General features: G+C 52.5%; 1 protein-coding gene across 1 annotated transcript in view; it reads right to left on the reverse strand.

Annotated features, from left to right (window-relative positions):
* The window catches only part of LRSAM1 (leucine rich repeat and sterile alpha motif containing 1), a gene marked incomplete at its 3' end in the record, with an annotated part of 21380 nt that extends 1094 nt beyond the window's left edge, over positions 1-20286 (reverse strand). The window contains 21 exon segments of the mRNA XM_008946466.1: positions 4-68; positions 640-735; positions 2865-2945; positions 4373-4447; positions 5161-5248; positions 6109-6208; positions 6940-7010; positions 8077-8121; positions 8557-8696; positions 8787-8909; positions 9915-9944; positions 10543-10673; positions 11556-11646; positions 13069-13108; positions 13110-13182; positions 14571-14655; positions 15571-15639; positions 16400-16477; positions 16935-16979; positions 18624-18680; positions 20215-20286. Of these exon segments, the coding sequence (XP_008944714.1) occupies positions 4-68; positions 640-735; positions 2865-2945; positions 4373-4447; positions 5161-5248; positions 6109-6208; positions 6940-7010; positions 8077-8121; positions 8557-8696; positions 8787-8909; positions 9915-9944; positions 10543-10673; positions 11556-11646; positions 13069-13108; positions 13110-13182; positions 14571-14655; positions 15571-15639; positions 16400-16477; positions 16935-16979; positions 18624-18680; positions 20215-20286 (1655 nt within the window).
* Between the last annotated feature and the right edge of the window lie 3741 nt (positions 20287-24027).

Genomic DNA, 24027 nt, shown 5'->3' on the forward strand with positions numbered 1-24027 from the left:
AGCAGGCGCTGGTACTGGATCAGCCAGTAGTTCTCCTGTTTGGTTTCACTCTTCTCCTCCATTTCCAGCTGCAAAACAAAACCAAACTCACTCGCTCAGCACCCCGAGGGAACGGCAGAGGGGGAATCTGGGGAGCCCAGGCTGGATGTGAAGGAGGGGACACCAGCACTGGCTGGGCAGGGCCAGGGCAGAGCACTGGGTGGGCACAGCCACGGCAGGATGGGCATTTCTGGCCTCCTGCAGGCTGAGCCCACCCTGACCCCACGGCCAGCCCAGGGTCCTGCACCCCCCAGTCACCCTGCCCCAGGCACTGGATCAGCCTCCTGACACTCAGGGGAGTCTGGAGGTCACATGCAAGCACCTCATGGGATGTGCTCATCCCTCCCTATGACTCCCTTTCCTGACAGGGGAGATTGATGATGATGATGGTGCCTCGTGGTGCCCCAGGGAGTGGCACTAACTGTGCCCCAAGAGCTTAGATCAGCACCTCCTGAAGTTAAATCAGCCTCTGGAGCTGGACAGAACCCCTCAGAGGCCTCCTCTGCTCCCCTTTATGCCCGAGCTGACCCACGGACTCTCTCCCTGCAGCCACCCCATGCACTCCCTCATCTACAGCAGCCAGTCAGGGCCCTTCAGTACCAGTATTTGTCGCAGTTCTTCTTCCCTTTGCTTCTTTTCTTTGAGCAGCTGCTGCAGCAGGTAGCCGAGGGCTTGGCGCTGCTCTGCGATCACCCCCTGCAACAGAAGGACTCTGGCCTTCACCTCTCTGTGCCACAGAGCTGAGAGCCACCACCCCTGCCCTGTTCCCAGCCAAGCACTTACCATACCAGCCCTGTGCTCCACAGGCCCTCGGTCTGAACCCTCTCCTGGCAGCTGCCCTGGCAGCCCCAGGCTGTGCCTGTTCCTGACCATCACCTGGTGGTGCCAGCCCCCAGCACAGCCGGGGCAGCCCCAGCAGCTCTTCAGCCCTCCATCAGTTCAGTCAGTGGCACTGCAGATGTTCACAGTCCCCCTCCTCCACTCACCCCCTGACACTAGGTCTAGAAGCCTGCAGGTAGGCAGGACAGGTAGGGCAGCAACTCCCACCTTTGGGAAGGTGCCTTTCATCAGTGCCTCACACCAGTGGGATGGCAAAAGCCACCACTGCAGGGACACCGTGGGGAATGAGGAGCAGATAATGGCCTCAGGAAGCTCAGACTGGGCTGGCACCTCTGCATGGACCAGTCCCAGCGAGCTCATACCTGCTGGGAGGACCAGACTGAGCAGAGGCCAGTAGCCAATGGCCACAAGGAGTTCAGATGGCCACAGGCAAGGGGACAAGGATTCTGTTAGAAGGTTGACTTCTCCTTTAGGGAGAAGTGTGGGGAAACCTCCCTGATCAGCATCTGGACCCTCCAGAGGGGCAAGGTCCTCTGTTTAAGCAGGAGACAGGCACACCTGCCTCTTATGGGCAAAACCCCCAGGAGCTGGTCAGAGGTGCTTGGCCCTGAGGGAGGGAGGAAGACTCTGCAGCCTCAGGACCTCAGCAGAGGGACAACCAAGAACACGTGGGAGCTGCTCCAGATGAGCAACCCTGGCAGCTTCAGCTCACCTCGAGATGAGCTCTCCTGGCCACCCACTCTGGGGACACCCTGCCAGGACTGCCCTCCCAAACTGACCCTGCAAGGGACCCGTGCAAACATCTCCCTCTCTCAGGGGGCTTTTGGTTCTTCCTGCTTTCCAGTGACTGACCAAGGTCATCACCAGAGCACCTGTACAGAGGGAGGAAGCAGCAGCCTGCTGCACAGAGGCAGGAGCATGGCTGCAGAAAAGCTTCTGCCTGTGCCCTGGGGGTGGTTCAGCCACAGCAGGGAACCTGTGAGCTGTAGACCAGCAGGGCCAGGGGGTCTCCAGAGAGCTGAAGCTGTCCTACACCTTGTTTCCTCACATCCTAGTGCTGAAGTTGCAAATGTGCTGTGCTGCAGGGGGGCACCAGGGCAGAGCATTGTCTTCTGCACTCTCCTGGAGCTCCTGTGGTCACCAAACAGGAATCCCCCAAGTCCAGTGTCATCTGAACTACATCTGCCAGGGGTTCCTTGGTGCTGGTCTTCTTCCCTGTGTGAGTTTTGGGTTGACCCCCACCACCAGGCTCCAACACAGGAGTGTTATACAGAAGAGCTGCATGAGTTCAGGCAGCATAACCCAAACCTCACACTTCAAGGTGTCCAGCACAGGGCTTGGAGGCACCAGCCTGGGTACACTGCTCCTGGGGAGTATGTGATGTTTGCTGTGGATTTCAGCTGACTAAACAGGTGACCTCACCTGGCCAACAGTGCACACATGAAAGCAACCGATGCAAAAGCACAGTAACAAAATTTAAAGCCAAGCTGCTTAAGCCAAACCTGCTGTTCCTCCACGTGTGGCTGCCAGTGAAGCCAGCCCAGCTGGGGGATGGTGGGAGGCAAGGCTGAGAAATGGGTGGGGAGGGCTGGCAGCCAGCCCTGGCAGTGCCAGCACCACGGCTGGCAGGTGTGTGAGGCCAAACCACGCCAGGGCAATGTAAGGAGCCATGCGATGGGGGCAGGCAGGTGGCTCTGGGCAGCCAACAACTGGATCCCCAAGTCCTTCCCCACCCAGCCAGCCTGGAGCTGCCCACAGCTAGAGGAGCCCATCTCTCCCCCGACGAGGCACCGAGGTGTTCAGGAGCAGCAGCAATCTTCCCAAGCTCCCAGGACAAAGAGGGCTTTGTGGTGGCCTGTGGGTGAGGACCCTTCTGACTAAGCATAAAACCACCTGGAAACTGTGAGGAGCAGAAGAAGCAAGTGGAGCTTTGGCAGTGCCAGAGCAGAGAGAGGGTGGTGGGGCAGCCCCAGAGCCCTACATACCTGCAGCGTCTCTGTGTCCAGTTCTTGCCTCTTTACCTCCAGCTGTGTCAGCTGCAATAACTCTGTTTCTATTAATTTAATCTAAACAGAAGATGAAACATTTTTTACTGACATTTGAAACGACTTTGGATTTACTCTCTTTTAAAATGAGGTCTGCCTGCTGCCCTCGGAGGGGTGGCACTGCAGAGCTGCCCTGAATTTTGGGGAACCCTTCTGTGCCACATGCTCTTAGGGTCAGTCTTCATCTCTTGCCTGAGGAGCTGTGTCCCCTGCTCTCTTACTGCCTCTCTGCTCTCAACACCTTCTGTTCAAGTCTAGAGGCACATTGCCATCAGTTTGTCCAGCTGAACCTTTTGCAGCCACTCTGGAAGGCAGCAGCTGGTTGTCAGAGTCCTCCAAGCCCCACCACTCAGACTGCAGCTTAGCTGGGGCAGGGTCCTGCTTTCTAGGTGCTCCAGCAAATCCCACACTGACACGTGCTCTTTTAGGTGGGGCAGCTGAGACACAGAGAGGTGAAGTGAGTTGCCCAAGATCCCACAGCAAAGCCAAGATGAGAGCCCAGCTCACCTACCTGCCAGGCCACCTACCACCCCCAGGCCATGCTGTGCCACCCTGCTCTGCAACAGGCAGCACCCAGGGCTCTGCCTGGCAGGATGCTGGCACGTGGGCTGGGCTTCAACAGCCATGATGGTACCAAGGAACAAACTCCCTTTGTTTACAGAGCAAACTGCAGGGCTCTCATTGATGAACTCGAGCAATGGAGACTTGTCAGAGCCATCTGCTGGGCTGTCCACACACAATCCACAGGCTTCCAGCAGAGACTGGTCACCAAGTGACTCAGTATGTCCAAGCTCTTAAGCTTATCCACCAGCTCGTGATCTGAGACTTTTCTGCTAGTGTCAGGTGAGGAGAGGGAAGATTCTGGAGCACTGTGTCAGAAACCAGACACCCAGCTCTGTGCTTCAACCACCACTGCTCTCCCATCTTCATGCATCAACCACTGGAACCTTCTCCACCAGCTCTTGCTCTTCCCCGACTCCCCCATTGCACCTCCTGCAGGATGAAGCTCAGAAAGGCAGGCTAAGAATGAGAAAGGAAAGGTGAACTTATGGCTCGAGGTGCAGATCCGATGTGCTGGATGGAGATGCAGTGGACTCACGTGGGCACAGCAGCCCTGCTAGGAACACCAGCTGAAGGAAGCCAGAGCTGCAGAGGAGCCCTGCAGAGCCTCTAGCGCCCACTCTGCAGCACTTCAGCCACCCCGGCGCCGAGGGACTGCAGCCGTGGCAATTCCACCACTCCCTCGGACCTAAGACCTGCTCTGACACTCCCTCCTGTGGAGCTGGGAGCCTCACCAGCCACCGCTGTCCAACGAGAGCTCTCAGCAATACAGCTCTTTGTTTGCTCCTGCTCTCTGCTCACAGCACTTGGACCTTCCTCAGAAGCCTCTCATCCAACGGTGCTATGAGCTGAGCAGCTGGTTGCTCCTTCCTCTGTTGCTGACTCACCTGGTTCCTGATCTGCCTGTGCATAAGATCCTTCTTCACCTGGAGAGCTTCAAAGGCAGCTTTCTGCATCTCAATCTAGGGGACAGACAGTGCTTAGTGGTGGTTCTTCATGCAGCTCCAGGTGGGCTGAGGAGCTCCACTACCTCAGGTACAGGCACCTGAACAGTGCTTCATCTGGGCAGCAGTGTCCTGACTGCACCAGGACCAGGTCCCACCATCCCAAAAGCTAAAACCCACTTTACAGACAGACACAGATGTCACAGTCATGTTCTTCAGGCACACGTTCTGAATGCTGTGTGTGTGTGCCCTGCTGCTCACTTCCAGCAGCACTGAGTGCCCAGGCTGTGCACAGCCCACGGCTGCCCAGCACTTCTGAAAAACCAGCTGCAGAGCTCTCAGGTTCAAAATGAGGGATACAAAAGGAGCAGAGGCTTTGAAAATGCTTCCAGTAGGCAGCTTGCCCCAAATCACCCAGGAAACATGCTATAAAGACAGGAGTTCTGTCTCAAAATCCTGTTAATCATGAGACCAGTTTTGTCTCCTATGGTCTGTGCTTCTCTCCTTTCTGAAAACTTGCTGTCCAGTTAAAAAAGAAATACATTTCTCTCTCAGCCACCCAAGGCAGATTGTTAGAACAACACCAGAGATTCTGTTTAGCCTCCAGTGTCCTGTGAGGTGACTGCTGCATGCAGCCCAGCCCTGCCACCACTCCTGTGAGCCCTGACCCTGCTCCCACAGGCAGTTGCTCTCCCCTGACCCCCCCACCAGCAGTTTGCTCCCTTGCCTACCTGCTGCAGGATCTGGCTGACAGCTTTGTTCTGATCCAGCTGTTGCCACGCCAGGATCTGCTGGAATTTTTGGTCCATCTCAGCCAGGCTGCAAGAAGATGGATTTGCCATGGAGTTACTCTTGGGTCTGAGACTCTCCACACAAAGCAGAGGGAAAGTGGGCAGCAGAGAGAGTTTAGGAGTGGAGATGTTTGTTACTGAACAAGGGTTACTGAAGGCTGACAGGTTTAAAACCCCTTCCCTACCACCAAACCAAACCTGCTCCACAGACCAAGCCCCAGCAGCAGCACCACTGCCTACATGTGTGCACCTCAAAGTCCAGGCAGAGGCTGCTCCTGCCCCAGCAAGTGCTCAGGGGAGGAACTTGCACATCAATATTCTGCCCTGGAAGGGGTGTGCTGATGAAGGAGACCCAGACAACCTGCAGGCAGGCCCATGTCTGCCCCTTGCCCTCTGTTGGGCAGGTCATAGGCACATAGGGGTGTTTCTGCTCAGTGCTAGATGCTGTCAGATTGAGATTTCTCACCTCTTTTTAATAGAGTGAGTCAGAATGCTCCCTGTACATACAGCAGCACAGCAAGTCCTACACATATACCAACAGCCTCATCAAGACAACCCTGGGAGGTGAGGAAAGCAGTTCTGGGCTAGAGTTTGAGCTGCCTAACAGGCAGAAACTGGTCTAATTTCATCCTCCATACTTAACAGTATGTATAAATAGTGTAAAAAAGTGATAGCTCATCCAAAACATGCTGACTATGCATATTCTTGTAGTTAGAAGGTGGCTAATTTGATGGGAGTTGAACAGTGCATTGTCACCTGCTCCTCCACAGCCATCCTGCTGCATTCCAGCAGCTGTGGGAGCTCCTGGGTGTGCATGTGGGAACCACACTGGGGACTGCTGGAAGGAAAAGGCTGTACAGCAGTGCCCCCAGCCCCCTCCCCCTGTACCTGGAGCAGGCCTGGCTCACAAGGTCTTGCCGACGAGACTCGTAGGTCATTTGGATGAGCTTGTTCTTGTAGCTCTCAGCCAGCATTTGCTGCATGGCAGCTAGGAGAGAGAAGGGCTGTCAGTCCAGGTCAGGAGCAGCTCTCTAGAACTAGAATTTTAGCCCATCTACCACTGCCACTAACCACGTGCCTCAAGCAGTGCCTGCTCTCTCACTCCAACCTGCCCTTGATTTCCCATTTCCTTCATTTCAGAGCAGACTCATTCAGCTGCAAGAATTGCAGCTATTTACTGGCAAATAACCTGAGCCAACTCCACTCTGCCTCTGCTTGCACCTCCTCAGGGCTCAGAGGAGCCCATCACTCCCTGCCAAGCCTCAGGTGGGCTGCAGCTCTGCCTGTCCCACCCTGGTGGTCACAGCACACAGCCCGTTTCCCTTCAGTCCCAGCAGATCAGTTCATGGTCACCACGAGCAGAAAAGGCTCCCAAGCACCACTCTTGCTTACCACACACCTCCTACTTCATGCACCCAAACAGTTAACATCTGTTGGGCACCTCTGAGGGCTGAAGCACTTTGTGTGCTCACATCCAGCCTCACAAGCTCCTGGTGTGTCATGCTGCAGCTACACAGGGACCCCAGCTCACACCTCAGGGAGAACTGAAGCGAGCTGAAGGTGGAAGCAGTGGATCAGCTCTGCCCCACTGCACCAAGCAACACAGCAAGAATCTGTGTGGCAGAGCATCTCCCACATGGCTGTCACCCCTCCAGTGCACCTCCAGAGGAACCAGGTCTTGCTTGCACCTTGTCACCCTGAAGAGCTGTCTGGACTTACCGGCCACCTCCCTCCTGCGGAGCTGCTCCGTCTCCTCCTGTGTTATTGCCATCAGCTGCTCCATCCTTATCCTGCCAAACAAAGAAGAGCAGTTCAAACAGCACTGTCTCACTTCTCCTCCAGCCACCCAGCTCAGAACCCAGAGGCTGGGCAGATTCACCCTGCCACCTGCTCAGGAAAGCCAAGTGCTTATCCAAAACACAGAATATTCCATGATTTTTTGGTAGTGACTAAGTCCATGGGAGACAACAAACATTTTTGGTCAAAACCATGGGGACAATTGCTTCTTAGCCAGAAAAGCTGATCTTTCTGAGAAACAGAACATCTTCAGAACATGGTTTAGTGGTCATGGTAGTGTGGGGCTGAAGGTTTGACTTGGTGATCTTAGAAGTCTTTGCCAGCCTTAATGATTCTATGATCTATGCAACATGCTCTCCCCAAACACAGTGCCAGTCCCCTTTTTTTGCTTTCTTTTATCTTGAGGCTTGGAGAGCAGTTTAAAGCTGACCTAAGTGAGCAGTGCCTCCAATCCCACTACCTCTGTCCTTGTCCCAGCACAGCACACACAAAGCCACTTAACAGACCAGGAGCTGGTGTGGCTGGAAACCTCTCTGCTGTCCAAAGGGATTCTTTTCAGACAGGTGACTGTCCCCACCCAGCACAGACAGTTGGCTGAAGGGAGGGGACAGCACACAGGCAGGGCAGAGCTGAGGACAACCACTTTTGGTGGCAAAGCTAGCTCATTCTGCTGGCTGAATGGCAGCACGGCTTTCAGTGAACTGCTCCCAGCCTGTGCATCTTACTGGACCATCTTCATCAGTGCCTTGCCTTCCAACAGATGGAGGACTTCTGTTGGTCCTTGAATACAGGGTTTTGTCCCAAACTCCTCAGCTAGGACCATTCAGAGATGAAAAAAGAATAAAAGCACCATCCCATGGGGTTTGTCACACTGGGTAAGATGAGGCACATCTAGTCCAGTGTCTCATCCCCAGCAGTGACCACAACCAGCTGCAGGGATGAGATGAACCTCCCCTGACTTAAGGTGGATCCAGACTGGGGGTTCTGAGAGGAAAGTCCCAAGCCCTCTTCCCAGCTTCTTGGCCCTTTTCTAGAAGAGCTTATTTCAAGAAGACTCACCTCTCGTTCTCCAAGGATTTCAGAATGTCTGAACTTTGTTTTTGCCTAAAAAATAAAGACAAACCAAAAGGCTTTCATCAAGCTGAGCAGGACATCCTACTCCCTCAGAAGGCAGAAAAGGACTTTGCTCCTCATGGACAGAGGGCAGCTTTAAGCAGGCTGGGAACCTTGTGTCAGCACCACCCAGCAGGAGATCCTGCAGACCTAGGCAGTGGTACCTTCCAATACTTCACCTATGCATCTTCCATGGATCATTAATTATTTTTCCACAGCACTGCAAAACTCCAACAGGATACAGATGTGTGAAACACCATTTTTTAAGTTGTCAAATTCTACTTCCTTGAAATGGGACTTTGTCAACTCACAGCTAAGGCACCACCCACAGCCACCGACCCTGCCCAGCGAGGGCAAAATGATCCAGTCAGAATAACCCCAGTGCCCAAGGGAGAGAGATCACTGCAAGGCACCCTGGGCTCCTACCTCTGGTTGTCCTCCAGCAGCTTCTGGACACGGCTGGCAATGCCCTGCTCTGCCTGCTTCAGCTGCTGCAGCAGCCTCAGGCGCTCCCCTGCCACCCAGCGCTGGTGCTTTGTCAGACCCTCCTCCAGCCTCAGCTGCTCCTAGGCCAAAGCAAGACAGGACCAAGAGGAGACAGGGGTCACTTTAGGAAAGGCAGTGTCTCCTGCAGGGCCTGCCCAGAGCAGACCTACCTCTCTCACTGTCTGCAGCATCTCATCCTTCTGGCTGCTGACCTGCTGCACGAGCAGAGCCTGTTCCCTTTGCCCCATGTTCAGGCGTCGCTCAAACTCCAGCTTCTCCTGCATTTTTTTTTCCTGAGAGGAGCAAGAAGAAAAAGGAATGTCAGAAATCAGTAGAGGGATGGCTCTGCTCCCTCCCCAGCAAGAACAAATCCTGGCAAAAATGTAAAATGAGGCATAGTGATGCCCTGAACTACAAGAACAGTGAGTGAAATGGCAAAGAGGCAGCTTGACTAGGGGATGCCAATATTCACTCCAAAGGGACCCCAAAACTGTGAGGCAGAAGCTGCTGCTCTCTTCACAACAGTCTCCAAACTCCCCACAACTCATCTCAAAGTCACAAAGCCAAAGTCCCTGGGCATCAACCCAGACAACTGAAACAGCCAATACATCCACAGAGAAGCCCAAAATTAAGGTTGTGCCCAATTCCAGACGTGCAGGGGACTCCCCTGCCTGAAGACAACAGAGGGAGGGCAGCAGCCTAGCCAAGGGGAGAGGTGAACTGCATCACAGGAGCTCCTGACACCTCAAAGTGAGCCTTGCACGAGGGAAGAGACAAAGACAAGTGAAACAAAAAGAAGAGCAAACTAAAAATGTAGCCAGGTAAGGGGAATGGAGACAGAAACAAGGAACTCTAGGAGAGAGCAGGAACTGTGAGCCAAGGCAGAGCCACAGAGGGGCTGGAGTTCAGGGCAGGGGTGTACTGAGCAGTCTGTGCACAGCTCCTCACACACATCTGCCCAACTCATGTGAAAAAACAACTGAGCTTCCAGCACAGACAAGAAAAAAGCCACCTGGTTTGACAGCCCAGCAAACAGACCAAGGCTGGAACTGCTCTCTCATGAGAGGCTGCAGCTCCTGGGCTCTGTGTGACAGACAAGTCAGCCAGAGATGCTCCCACTTGTCTCCTGCAGTGAGGAGTGAGCAGCTCGGGGCAGGGCAGGGGGTTCTGCAAGAGCTCAGTTCTCAAAACATTCAGTTTTGGCTGGGAAACCAGATAAAGGGAGGGAAAATAAGGGAAAAAAACCAAAAAGTGGAGCTATTCTGCAGACAAAAGCATTTGCAGGGGTTCATCCTTACCTTCCTCTTCTCATAATCCAAGAATTTGTTCTGAAAAATAAGCAATATCAGCAGATATTTACTCCCAGGAGCAATTTTTGGTAGGTATAATTATCCCACATTATACCTTCCCCTAACTAAGCAAAGACATCAACAAAAGGCACAGGAAGATTAAGACAGGCACAAAGTCCAGTGACTGCCACTTCTCCAGGGACAGAGATTTACTCTGTACATGCTGCACAGCACAGGAGTTAGCAGAGCTTGTCCTGCTGACATGCCCAGCCTCACCTCTCCCAGGCAGGGGGGGACATGGCTGGAGTCACAAGGTTCTTCTGCAGCCTGCTGTCCTCCCAAAACCCACACGTGCTACCACGCTGCACACACTGTCCCACTGTCACCCCTGTCCCTGGCCTGCTTCCAGCATGGAGACAGTTCCCCACCACGTGTGTTCCCTGAGAGCTGGGGGAGATGAGCCACCCACACCCACAGTGCCAGGCCTGCTCCTGGGCACTGATACCCTCCTGAGCCCAGGAGACACTTCTCGTGGTGGGGAAGGTGAGGAGGGGATGTGCTAAGTGCTGTGAGATCCACTGATGGAGAGCCAAGGGCCAAACCCTCTCCCCCAGCCTCCCAGGCAGCAGAGCCTCACCTGCCACTCTCTCTCCTCCTCCAGGTACTTCTGCACTGCCCTGTCCACTCCATCCACTGCTGCTCCTCCTCCATCCCTCTCCAGCGTGGGCAGCAGGCACTGAGAGGGGGGGCAGTAAGCAATCCCACACTCTGGAAGCATCAGGCACAAGAACAGTTGGTGCTTAAAGATCTCCTTGGGCTGGCTGCTGTGTGACTGCTTCTGAGGGTGCTCCCTCTCCCCACACACACACCAGCACCCCAAAGGGCTCCTTCAGCTCGGGCAGGCTTAACCCCAAGAAGCCCTGAGAGGACACAGAGCCACCCCATTCCCCCCAGGAGCACAACCCAAGCTCCCCTGCTCAAAGAGAGACTCTTCCTTCACATGGCTACAGGCAGGGCTGCAAATGTGACTGCCCACATTAAAGTGAGTTCTCACTGTCCTAATCTCAGGGATCAGCACAATGTCTGGGTAAATGCTTCCCCTGCATAAAACCTCTTCCAAACCTGCCTGTCTGTACTAAAACAGTTTTAGTTTCAGTGTTTCCAGACTCACAGTACATTATCTTTGTCATCTAAGTCTTCCCCATCTGGTTTCTCATTCTCTTAACATCAGTATGCAGCCCCCATGTCCCTTCTCACAGAAGATGAGGGTAGAAGGGACCTCAAGTGACTACTGAGTCTACCTCAAGGCACCTAAAGCTGGATAATGCCTAATCCTCCCACTTGAGGAAATATTAACCAGGAAACAAAATCCCAGGGTGATGCAGTGACTTTTTACAGTCACCCAGACACCTCTGACTCAGCTATTCTGGTGTTTTAACAAAATCATGACAAATTTCAGTGTGACTGTAAGAAACAAGCCTCCAGGAAGGACTCTTGTTTTGCTGTCTGCCAGCAAAGACACATAACTCACCCAGGAGCATCAGAAACCACCCCAAGCACAGCCAACACATCTGTCCTTCACCAGTGCCACCTCTGAACACGTCACAGCACCCAGTGGGAGCTGTGCCTCCCCCCCCAGGCCCTGCTTACCTCTGCAGAGGAACTGCTGAATGGCCTCTGTACCTCCACTGCAAATATCAGGTGATGGGTAGGTCATAGAAGAAGCATCTAAGTTCAGTGTCTCCAAAACAGAACATACAGAGCTGCAGGTTATTCTGGTGTCCCAGACAGAGCCCAGCTGCAGTTATCCTTGCAGCTCCCCAAAATTTCACTTGGGGAGTGATAGTTTCATGTTACCCTAAATTCTGATGTAAGTATGAGTTTGGATTGAGTTTCTGTTGGGTGTCTGACACCCTTCAGAGGTGACTCCACTGTCTCATATTTGGGAGCTTCTTTCACTTGTGGAATGATAGTTTCATGTTACCCTAAAGTATAAGTTTGGGTTGAGTTTCTGTTGGGTGTCTGACACCCTCCAGAGGTGACTCCACTGTCTCATATTTGGGAGCTTCTTAACAGGTCCTTCAGTGGAAGGACTGTGGAAGGAATCTCCCTCATACAGACAGGTCTACCTTGTGTTTAAGGACATGAGGGCACAGCACTTCTCAACTAGGGAAATTTTCTATTCATTTCTGTATGCTGGAGCCCTTAAGCATTGCACAACCTGCTCTAGTGGGAGGTGTCCCTGCCCATTGCAGAGGGGTTGGAAGGAGATGATCTTTAAGGTCCCTTCCAGCCCAAACTATTCTGTGATTCTATGCTGCATGGGAGGGATGGTGATACAAAGGACACAGACAGAAGAGGGGTACCAGTAAGAACAAGTGGAAGGACAACCTGCTGTTTTATTCTACTGTGGCCACCCAAAGGACCTGATGTTGCCTCCTGTAGGCACAGCAGGAAGGCCCAGAAAGGAAGCACTTTGTCAAGCACAGAGGAGCAAGCTGCACAGATCCTCCACCTCAGAGACCACCCACAAGAGAGCTGAAGCCTAATGCTGGGTGTTGGAGGCAGGAGAACATCTACTCACACCCTCTGTGCTGGCGTCTGACTCAGTCCTCTCGCCTGACGTTTGCACAGTTTAGTACTGACAAGTTTGGCAGCCAGAAGGGGACACATCCATCAAAATCTTGATGCTTGTCCCACTTTGAATGCACCCTTAAGGGAGCCAGAAACCTACAGGGACTGTCCATGAGTCAGAGATCTGTCACAGAGCCAAAAACCTCTGGCAACGGCCGTCTGCTCGCTCAGCATCAGCCTGGGTGGGACACAGCCGAGTCACCCCGTGCCCACGGGCACAGCTCCTGCTCCTGGAGACAGCCCCGGGTAAAAATTCCCCAGGGTCTGCTCCCTGTGGATTACTTTTGTCCTGATCTGCCACAGCAAAAAGCACTCAGGAAAGACCAAGGCAGGAAGAGCACACAAAAGCTGTTTCGGACGCAGCGACCCACGCGTAGTCTTGCTACAAATCCCCACAGCGGGTCCTGCCCGAGCCCCAGAACTTCACTTTCTACACTAAACTGGGTCTGGTGTTGAGCAGGTAGGCAGGGAAGCAGGCTGCAGCAGCAGGAGGAGCTGCAGAGGGGTTGCAGGCTGGCTGGGTGCTCACCTCCAGCGTGTGGACCTGGGCCAGCGCCCGCGGCAAGCGCGTCCCCACGGACGTCCAGGGCGCGCAGGCTCTGCAGCCCACCCAGGCTCCCAGGCAGCTCCTTCAGCCTGTTATCTGGAGAGAGAACAGCCATTCAGCACCACACGACTTGTCCAAAGCACGACCCAGCAAGTTCTGCTGGAACACTGACCCAGCATCATCCGTGTGACTCGTTTTCTAGGCTCTGTCGCAGGGCCGGGGCTGTCTCGGCTCACACAAGGGCTCCAGAGGCTGCCACTGCCCACCAAGGCAAATGGGGAGCAACAGCTACCTGCACTTAGCCCAAATGCACAGGCCCAGCAGTGCTTCCTCACGCCAAAACGACCTCCTCAGCTCAGGTCACTGCTGCAGGCTGGACTTGTGGTCTTTACCAGAATATTTGTCATGTGGAGTCTTCCCTTCGGTGCAAGTACCAGAGATGGGAGACAGGGGACTGAGCCTGGGACTGCACATTGAGGGGTCACAGGCCAGCTGCTGCACAAACAGCAATGAACTGAGCTGCACTTCCAAGTTCCTCACCCTCCAAGTCCTTCCCTGTTTCAGCAGCAGCCCCCTGTAACAAAGTCTCCTTCTTCTCTCGTATCTCTGGCCAGGAGTCCCAAGAAGCTCAAGTTGTCCCCTTGGTGTTAGGCCTGTGTGCCCCTGGTGGGGCTCCTCAGGCTCACTGCACCCAGCTCTAGGGGCTGCTGGATTTAATTATAATTCATCTTACCCGGGCTGAGCATGCTGCTTGCTTTACTGAACTGCTTCTGCCAAACACTCACTATTTTTCTTAGAATCTTCAATTTCCTTTGAGTCTGCATAGACAGATTTCTTAGGTTGGTCGAAACCATTACCCAGAGGGGGAGAGCTCTGGCCTGGGACTCCTCTTGCAGGGCACACACAGCACTCCCAGCTCGAGGTGGGTCTCGTGGTCCCAGAGGAAGCCATGTGCCCCCAGAGGAAGCCATGTGCCCCCAGGGGAAGCCATGTGCCCCCAGCCCTCGGGGTGGGAAGGAGGCAGCTGGGGCTCTGCAGAGCTGCAGGCACAGGAGTAAGCTCTCAGCTTGAGATGGGGCACGATGACCCGACAGCCTCTCCTCTGAGAAAAGGCAATGAGCTTGATGAAAACATCCCACAGAGCAAGGTCAGCCCAGGAGCCATGAGCTGAACCACATGGCAGGGAACCAAGGCAGACAGGGGTTGTGTGTTTGCTGAGAACTGGCCAAATAAACCTACCTACTCCTAACAACTCAGGGGTTTTCTAGGAATCATTTCCAGCTTAGATTATTTCTCCTGTCTTGGACAGGACAACTTGACAACTATTTGAATTCAAGCCTTTCCTGCCTAATTCCTTAGCATTCACAGTGTAAACTGTTCAGTGCTTGCTGCAGCTGAAAGGAGTAATTACCTCTGCAGCTCAGTGTGACCCAGGGAATAAATGGAGCTTTGCTCTGAGCACCAACAAGAAACATGTGCCATACCTTTCACATTGAGCATCTGGAGCTGGGCAAGGTCTCCTATGGATTGTGGAAGACATGTTAGAAGATTCCTTTCAAGGTTTAGGACCTAAAGGGTTAACAGAAAAGATATTCAAGATATCCTTTATACAAGCCTCAGGTCTTCTACACATCAATGCTCTTGGGATGACTTTCAGGCCCAGAAGGACAACTTGAACTTGGTTTTAGACAATAATTTCTGGGCTTAAAAAAAAGAAAGAAATTATTTTCCAGAAGCCCTGGTACAGGGTTCATAGCCACCCCATGCAGTGAGACCCCCTGCTCACAACCAACAGCAGCAGCAGGTGCTGGACCCAGGTGCAGGAGCTGGGAAGCAGTGTCCTCCACTCCAGAGCTGTGCTCTGGCTCCCCACTGAACCTAAAGCTGCACCCTGAGCAGAGGGGACCCTCAGCACTCACTGTGACATGCTGCACTGAGTTCCCAGCACACCCACGCCATGGAGGATGGTAAAACCTGAATATTTGGGGAAAACTATGGGACTGGAAGCTCCAGCTCTGCCTGCTCATAGCACCTGCCTGGTGGCGTGAGCCGTTGGGGCTGAGAGTCCTTGCACTGAGCTGGGACTAGAGAATTCAGTGTGCCTGTGCTTCTCCTGCTCTTCTGCTCTCCCTCTCCAGCAGGTCAACAGTCAAGTCAACGAGACCATCTGACACCATGACCACCATCATTTAAGTTGTGATTATAGATTCATAGAATCATTAACATTGGGAAAGACTTTGAAGATCATCAGACCAACCAGCACCCAACACTACCATGCCCAATAAACCACATCCCCCAGTGCCACATCTACATGTTTTTTGAACCCCTCCAGGGCTGGGGACTCCAGCACCTCCCTGGGCAGCCCTGGCCAAGGCCTTAAAATTTATGCATTACAAACCAAAGAGCAGCAAACCCAGATTCTGCTCTTGCTGTCCTGTAACCTGCCCTTTGCAGACACCTGGGATGCAGCTGCAAATGTGTTACCTGAAGAGATGTCAGCTGACCAATATCATCAGGAAGAGATCCCAGCTGGTTGTCATGCAGGTCTAGAACCTGGAAGAGGAGATGATTTCACCAAACAAGGTTGGGAAAAGGCATCATGGTGCAAGAATGAAAGGCCATGAATTATCTAGCAATGAAAATTACTTCCAACAGGGCTTTGAAAAGCAGGTTATGTTTTTAAGGAGATATAAGTGACACCAAGGGAGCTGCTCCAGAAAACTGGATGGGACAACTGGACAAATCATCTCCATGGAGCCAGTCTGGCAGAAGAAGACATTTTCTGCAGGATCAATGAGCTGAACTGCTGCAACACCAACACTGGCACAGGGAGAGGGCAGGACTCTGCCTGGAGACCTTCCTCCACGGGGAGAGGTGAGCTGCTGGAGTGACTCTGCCTCTGGTGGAACCACACACAGCAGGAGGCTGGTGGAGCTGAAAGCCCTCAGCATTCCTGTGACAGGTAAAGGACTACAGCCCCATCACACAGGGTCACCCCTAACCCACAGGGCTACCTCATAACACACACAGCCCTGCTGAGCACCACTGTGAGAGGCTCTTGGGGGGGAACTGGGGGGTTGTGAAGAGGATAAATGAGTTCTGGGACTGAGAATGGTTTTATACAAACTGCTCAGTGACCACTGTCTGTCTGCCTGGGAGGCAGAGGCAGGAAAGGCCTAGGAAAAACCTGCCTAGAAAAGGCAGACTTCACAACCTGTTCCCAAATCAGACAGTCAGGCAGAAAGGATTTACCAGGGATTTATCTTTTAATGCAAGGAAAATAGGCTGCAGATAACTTAAGAATCACAATTACCTTCACAGTTATGAGACTCAGGAGGCTGCAGGACTTTGGGACTAAAGATGTCAGATTATTTGTATGAATAATCAGCACCTGAGGAGGAAAAACCCCACTGAAGCCTGAACACAAGAGACACTGCTGCCTAAAACAAGCACACTTGTTGAGATTTAATTGCAGAGGCTGTATAAGAGCTTAATAACTTATTCAGTATCACATAAAATATTAAAATAATACATGGATTTTCAGAGAACATGAAACATTTAACATGAGATCTAAACAAGAGCCTAGTTTTATACATGAGGAATATCATTAGATGGGTTAAGACTGAAACAGTCCCCTCATCCTCCATGCCAGAAGTTAGCTCTAAAGCCCAGAGACAGGGTTGGCCCTACTCAGATTGCTCTCTGTGCAGTATCACACAAGCACCCAAATTCATGACAAACTTCTTCTGAAGCAGCAGATAACCAACCACACAGAGTCATTCCAAACACAGCAATAATCCTCAGGCATAATAATAGAATTATCTAATAACTTCTGATGGAAACATTACCTTTTTTTGCAAGACTTTACAAGTTGCAAAGGCCCCATAAGGCACCTAGAAAACATTAAAAACCAATTAGTTTTCTAACTAAAAAAAAATCATGTATATTTTTAGATATTTTTGCAATTTAATAAAGAAAAAAATAGTCTTTTCTTCTAACAGTCTGACAGACTTCTCAATATATTCTCTTTTTAAGCACTCCTACAGTATCCACCTACAAAGTAGGCATAAGGAACTTTAATGGAAAAGACAAGTGATAGTCCCAACGACTGGCCCCTGGTTTTGGCCCAGGGTACCAGTACTGCCCAGTTGGCTTCCATGTAAAGAGCTTGTGATGGCTCTTCACCACCCACCAGTGTTGTGACTCGTGGGACACAGTTCTGCCTTCTAACCGGGACAGAACACCAGTACTGCCCAGTTGGCTTCCATTTAAAGAGCTTGTGATGGCTCTTCACAACACAAGAGTGTTGTGCCTAGCACAGAGCAGGGTGAGGCTCAGACAGAAGCCCACATCTGGTGTGATTTCATAGTCAACGTGCAGCTGACTGCAGAGTCCAGGCACACTTTCAGTCAGTCACTGGACGAATGTATCCGAGGGGGCTGCATGGAACTGCCACTGTCAGGGTGCATTTTAAGACCAACTGATGGCTCAATGCTTTATTTCTTCAAACTACAAAGCCTAAAAAGAAGACCAGCATCAGCTTTTTTGTGGTGCCAAGCCAAAAGGAGCTGCTGAGGATCCAGGACCAGGTGCAGCTCTGAATGGAGCTGGCTCAGTGTGCAGCTCCTGTCTGCCACCCCTTCTACCCAGACTGGCTCTCAGACTGCCCCACACAGCTCACAAACCTACATACAAGATGCTGCTGGCTTCTGATCTTGGAAGAAAACATCCCAAAGTCTCAGCAAAGCCATTTCAGACTGCACAGCAGGCAGCTGTCCTCTCCAGCATGGTCCCAAATCTCTCCCCAAAAAGCAGTATTTTTGGCAAAGGCATCCTGTGAGAAAAGGTCACCCAGGTCCCAACGTGTTTTAGAAACACAAGACAATGAATAAAAATTGGAATTGAAATAGGAGCAGGCTTCTGCTTCACAGGATTGCCTAGCTGCCAGAATGGAAAGCTGTGTCTGCTCTGAAAGCTGGCAGTCTGTCACTAACCACTCACACTCCAGCAGGCAGCTTGTTTCTCAGTTAGTTGGCTGCCACAAAAGCAGCCAAGCTGGAAGTGAGATTTCCATCCTTAACCAGCAGCCTGGAACCTGCAATTTTCACTTCTGTGGGGAAAAAAAAAAAAAGGGCAGGTGGCAGACTTTGTAGCTCTAAGATGAGGAACAGCCTTTGGCAAAGAAATTCCCTTATGCCTTGCAAAATTAGGCCATGAGGTCCCAAACTAGGGTGGTAGCAAGGGACTGGTGGAGGGTGTGAGGCCACTCTGCCCTTCCCATCTCATCAAACAACAAAGGGTTCCCAGGATACAAATGCTGTGGAAGCATCAGGTAGGACAGGAAATCTCCCACCAAAACAAAAGCAGAAGAAGCCCTCAGCTGAAGGGCAGAGCTCAGCAGACACAGGAAGAAGAGCAGTAATGGCCATCTCTGTCTCAAGGCTCCTAGACATGATACTGAATGTGACAGTGGGTGACAAGAAGCAGAGAGAGAACCCAGAGCTGTGAACTAATCCTGGAAGTTGCAGACAACATACCTCTGAGAGTTCACATCTGGAGATGTCAAGAATGTCATCAGCACCAGCTTCTTTTGCCTGCAGAGAGGAGACATGCACCCAGAGGATTAGGCCATGCAGAAGGACACAGCCTCTTGCTGCATATGGACTAAAGTCAGCTGGCTCCTGCCTAGCACATGCAATGACTGCTCTGTGCCACAGCCCTGTAAGCCAGAGCTGCTGCTGCTAGAAGCAAAGGGTGTGCTGCTCCAACTGCAGCAAGGGCAAGCAGCTGGGAAACTGAACTGCAGAAACCCCCTTTAGTCCAATAAATCCATCCCTGCACGAAGAACCAAAGCACATCCTAATTCTGCAGCTTTAACTGGAAGGGTGTGGGAAGGAGGTGCTGGGTTCTCCAGAGAGGCACTTCCCAGGAACAACAGGGGGGCCACCCTGGCCTGGAAAGGGCCTGCTGTGTCCCTGCCATGTCTCACCCAGCAGACTGATCTTCTGAACCATCCAGAGCAACCCAACTAACCTACTGCTGCCTTTCTGCTTCCATGGGACCTGCAGAGCCAGCTCTGCTGTGGAAGAGGGAGCAAGGACTCATTGCTCCTGCACAGAAGTGGTTTTTCCATGGTCAAATCAATGACACCCAACACAGTTGCTACCAACAATGAACCTGGACAAACCTCACCACGAGCAGCATTGTATCTCTGCAATTATTGTCTTCAATAAAAGATACTGCACAAGGCAATAAAACCTGCCTGTGTTAGTGCCTCTGGTAAGTCTTCAGAGCTGGCTGTCTGACCCTAAACTAAATACCAGCAATACAGAACTAATCCTAGAAGGGACAGATTAAGCTGCCCCTCCCCAGCCCCTCAGGAGCTGAACAGAGACCCTCCAGCTGAATAAACTCAGTAAAACTGGTTTTTATTGGTACATAACAAAGCCTTCCTTTCCAAAACACCTCACAGACGTGCAGGAGGCATGATTGTGTCACTTTTGAACTGCAGGTGGCTCTGGGGCAGTGCCCAGCAGATGCTCTATGCCTGCACTGGTCCACAGCTCCTATGGTAAAATAGGGGAAATAATTCAGGAGACTGTTTTTGGAAAGCCAGCTCTACCTCTGCAGCTGCCTGGGGGCAGGTAGTTCTGCCAGCCTGGCCAGTGTGACAGCAGCCTGCTGAGGATCTGCCCAAATCCTACACCAGGAGAACAAACAGCAACAGCTAACAAAATCTTCTGAGTGAGAGGAAGAGAAGAAATAATACTGAGAAGGAAAGGAGGGGCACAAGGGAAGCCAGGTCTGACAGGAAAGGGGATGTCAGAGGTTGCTTGGTAGGAAAAGGCAGCTGGGAGATCTGTGAGAGGGAAGGGGTAGGGAGGAGAAGGGAGGGATGGGGTCCCAGATGCAGCCTGGGAGCTGCTGGGGTGGAGGACGTTGTGTGGAACCACAGCAGCAGAGAGGGAGGGAAGTGGCACGAAGGGGGCAAAAGGGGAAGCAGGAATTCCCTGGTGTAGGGGAAGGGAGGGAGGTGACACCAGGGGCACCAGGACTGGCCACACAGGGCCAGACTGATTCCCCTGGCACCCAGGGACAGAGAAGAGACAGGACCTCAGCAAGGCTTACCAGGCACATCTGGTACTCGAGGCGCCTGCGAGCGCCGTCGCTGGGCTTCTTCTTCCTGGAGAAGAGTGGCATCCTCCCCCTGGCACACAGCTCCTCCTCACTGCCACGCAGGGTCAGCACAAAGGCAGAGGGCTCCTGGGGCCTGTGGTTGCTGGGGAGCCTGGCCTACAGCTCTGGGCTCTAAGGAGTAGGGGGAAAATAGAAAAAAAGGAAAAGAAATCAGTCTCGGCGCTGGTCTTTGCTGAAGCCCTTGCCTGGCTTGGTCAAACTGGCAGATCCCAGGCACAGCTCCACAGTGGAAGTGCCAACACAAGCTGCAAAGGCTCTGCTGTGTCTCTGAGACAGTGGTTGTCTTCCCTCTGCAGGATGAATTAGGTCAAGCTGGAACATGTAGAGAGAAAGGCTGTTGAGTGATCACAGGGTCCGCTGCAGGACAGGGACTGAAAAAGCTGGAACTGCCTCAAGAGATGAAGCACCAGGGACAAACCCCAAACTGTAAAAGCTGGAACTGTGTCAAGAGATGAAGCACCAGGGACAAACCCCAAACTGTCCAAACTCAGAGTCAATTCTGCCACAATAATAAGCAACTGTTCAATGTTCTAGAATAAAGTCAGGCTAGAAATGTGAAAAACTCCTAATCCTGAAAGCAACAGGGCTGCCTTCCCCTCCCAGGGTGGGTGAGGCTGAGCAAGACCCCTGGGAATTCCCTGCAGCTCAGAACTGAGGGAACTGTTTGCAAGGGACTGGAGGAGCAGTGAGGGCAGCAGAGGGGCCTCTGGCTCATCACCCAGCCCATCCCAGCCACTCCCTGGGACATCCTGGGGCCCCCAGACACACACCAGCATCAGGATCCTCAGCTCCAACTTTGCTTCTCAGCTTTAGGGGTTGTCTCAAGTGAACAAAACACTGGACTCCTTTGCTCCCTAGGCAGAAGTGGAGTCTCACAGGAATACCTCCCTCATCTCAGTCCCACAGAGAGATGAAAAGACTCTGCTTGAATACCTAACAGCTTAAAGTCAGATCTTTAGTAGGCTTATAAAGCCAAATCAATTTCCAATAGCCTCCTAACTGCCTGCAAAGCTAAAAGCACCCAACTCAGGAGAACTCTGAGCACAAAGCAGATCCCTGCTGCCCCAGCCACGTGCCAGGGTGAGCTGTCTGCCCTCCTGGGCACCTGGGAGCTTCTGCCAGGCTGTGTGTCCCTAGGTCAGATTGCCACACTCCATCCTGTGCTTACAGGGCAGCCAGGCCCTCCCAAAAAGGGTTGTTCTGGGTCACTACAGGCCTGAGAGCTGGAAAAGGTTTTCCTGGGAACTCGCCTGGACTGTTTGGAAAGACACCAGCTGGTTCAAGTGCCAAGGGAAAGGAAGCTGAAGCAGAGAGAGGGAAGAGTGGATTGCAGTGAGGTGCCTGGTGAAATCAGGACTGGAGGTGGGTGACAGAAACCTGAGCCAGTTCTGGAGGAGGACTCTGACTCAGCAGGGGAGAAAAAGGGAGTGCTGGCAGATTCTGAGGGGAGGACAGAAAGCTGAAGCTGGAGAAAGAAATGGGCAAACCAAGGGGTAATCAGATGGGATGTTGGGAAAAGAGAGAGATGGGGACCAGCTAAGCTATAAAATCATGGAGAAAAAGGATTCCTCTGAGGCTGTGTGGCAGCAGGGGGCAAAATCTGGCAGTGTAGAGTCTGAGTTGGGGCCACTGGTGAACAAGGGCTCACAAGGGAGCTGACAAAGGGGGGACTGAGTCTGGCTTGGGGAGAAGATTGGGGTAAGATGAGAGAAGAGCAGAACAACAGCAGAGCCCCAAAAAGGGGAGAGTTGGATGGGATGGGCAAGAAGCCTCATGGAGCATGAGGGACCTGAGGAGCTGTGATCAGCACTGCCCAGCAAAGGGGGTGTGCCCCTGGGAGCTACAGCTGCCCAGACTGGGAAACACTGAACTTCCACTTTCCCATGACTTCTCAAACACTGTTTTAATAAGTAATTTTAAAAGGAATACAAAAGAGTCAACACCTCACCAGGGCATCCAGCAGTGACCCCCTCAGCCGTGCTGTGCAGTTACTTGGTGCTCAGTGGAGCTCCTGTGCTGCACATAAAAAGATGCTTCTCCACCAGCTCTGTGCCCAGAAATTGGTCCCAACCTCCTCTGCAGAGCCCATTCCCCACAGCACACAGCCAGAGACCCTCCTTGTGCCAGGAGACATGTGCCAAAACCCAAACAGCTTTGTGTAGAGAAATCCTCAGAGAAAAGGCAAAGCAGAACTTCAGTCTGAACACACCCAAGCAGCTACACCTCCAGAAGCAAGGCAGCCAGGATGTTGTTTGGCTGCTCTGCTGTCACTTCTCCACCAGAACAGGCTGCCAGACACAGCAGAAGGTGGCTACAAACAAACCCTGTGTGTCACAAGCAAGCTGGAACAGTTCTGTGGCTCTTTCCCAGCCATCCCCCTCTGCTGCCTTCTTAAGGAGTTCAGACTGAACTGCCCCTCAGGCTCCCACACCCACACCCAGGGGGAGGCAAGAGTGGGAATTCAGAAGATGAAGGAAGAAGAGAAGTTTGCTGTGGTGAGGTAGAGTCTGGAAATGCAGAGAAGAATCAAGAGCCACGGGCAAGAGTCCAGACATCACAGGCAGAAACAACAGAAGGAAATTTCAAGATGAGAAACCAGAAGGACACAGGCACCTGCAGCAAGATTGTCTGTAATTTTGCTGAGGACTCAGCCCACTCTACCTCTCTCTGCTACAGCAAGATATCTCTTCTTCATGTGGATAGTGGAAAATCATTGAAATTTTCACCCAAGAAAACACACAGAGACATGGAGGCTGCAGGACAGACAGCTGAGCAGGGAAAGAAACTTATCAGGAGTCAAAAGATGAAGGATCAGAGGCTCCCTGAACAGACTGAACAGGTTTTAAATGTCAAAGCTTGCCTTAGTGACAAGACCTGTCAAACCTGCAGCCTCCCCCCATCAGCACCTTCCCATGAGACCAGCTCAGCACCCAATAACGAGAAGGACCTTCAGCATGTGACCACATTTAACAGGATGTAATCTTTATTTATGAAGTTGGTGAAAGAATGATCTGTAAGATCCAGGGCAGCACCCACCCTGCAGTCAGGGAGCCTCCCTGAGCTGCAAATCCCACGTCCCCCTGGCTGCCAGTGGTGGTTCTCTGCAGGCAGCCACGTTCTCTAAGCAGCAGCCATCCACAAAAGGGGTGAGGAAGGGCAGGGAAACGGCCCCTGTGTGTTTAATCTGCAGCTGTTTGGATGCTGAGAGCAAACTAAACCCCAAACCCTGATCTGACAAACGTCATCAAAGCAGAACAGTAACATGGCTATAAAAAAAGAAAAAGATCCCAATTTTTAAAACATTCTGGACATCATAATACAGCATGGCACTGTATCAGACAAGACAGGGGGGCTGCAATGAAGAGAGGCTTTATTTTCCCTGGGAAAACACGTTCAGGGGCACAGCAGTGAGCCAGCATCTGGATCTGAGCAGAGCCCCTGCAGCGATGCTGCCTAGTCAGAAGGAGAGAGCTGTCACCAGAGACCTCAGGCAGCAGGTCTTGCTCGCAGAGAGGGAGGCTGCCAGGCAGCCCAGAACAAGCTGGGCAGCCCAGCCTGTGCTGGGACGAGACCCAGGAGGAGAAGTGCGGTTCTGTACCCTGCTCTCCCGCAGCACGCCTGCTCTCGGAGCTGGGCAGCTCTCCTGCCAGCTGCCCCACGCCCTGCAACACCCAGGCTCCGCTCCGTCCTGCCAGGGACTCCCTGGCGCTGCCCGAAACAATCCTCCCCTCCTCACCAGCTCCA

This window comes from Merops nubicus, unplaced genomic scaffold (assembly GCF_000691845.1).
Source record: "Merops nubicus isolate BGI_N331 unplaced genomic scaffold, ASM69184v1 scaffold13218, whole genome shotgun sequence".
NCBI lineage: Eukaryota > Metazoa > Chordata > Aves > Coraciiformes > Meropidae > Merops > Merops nubicus.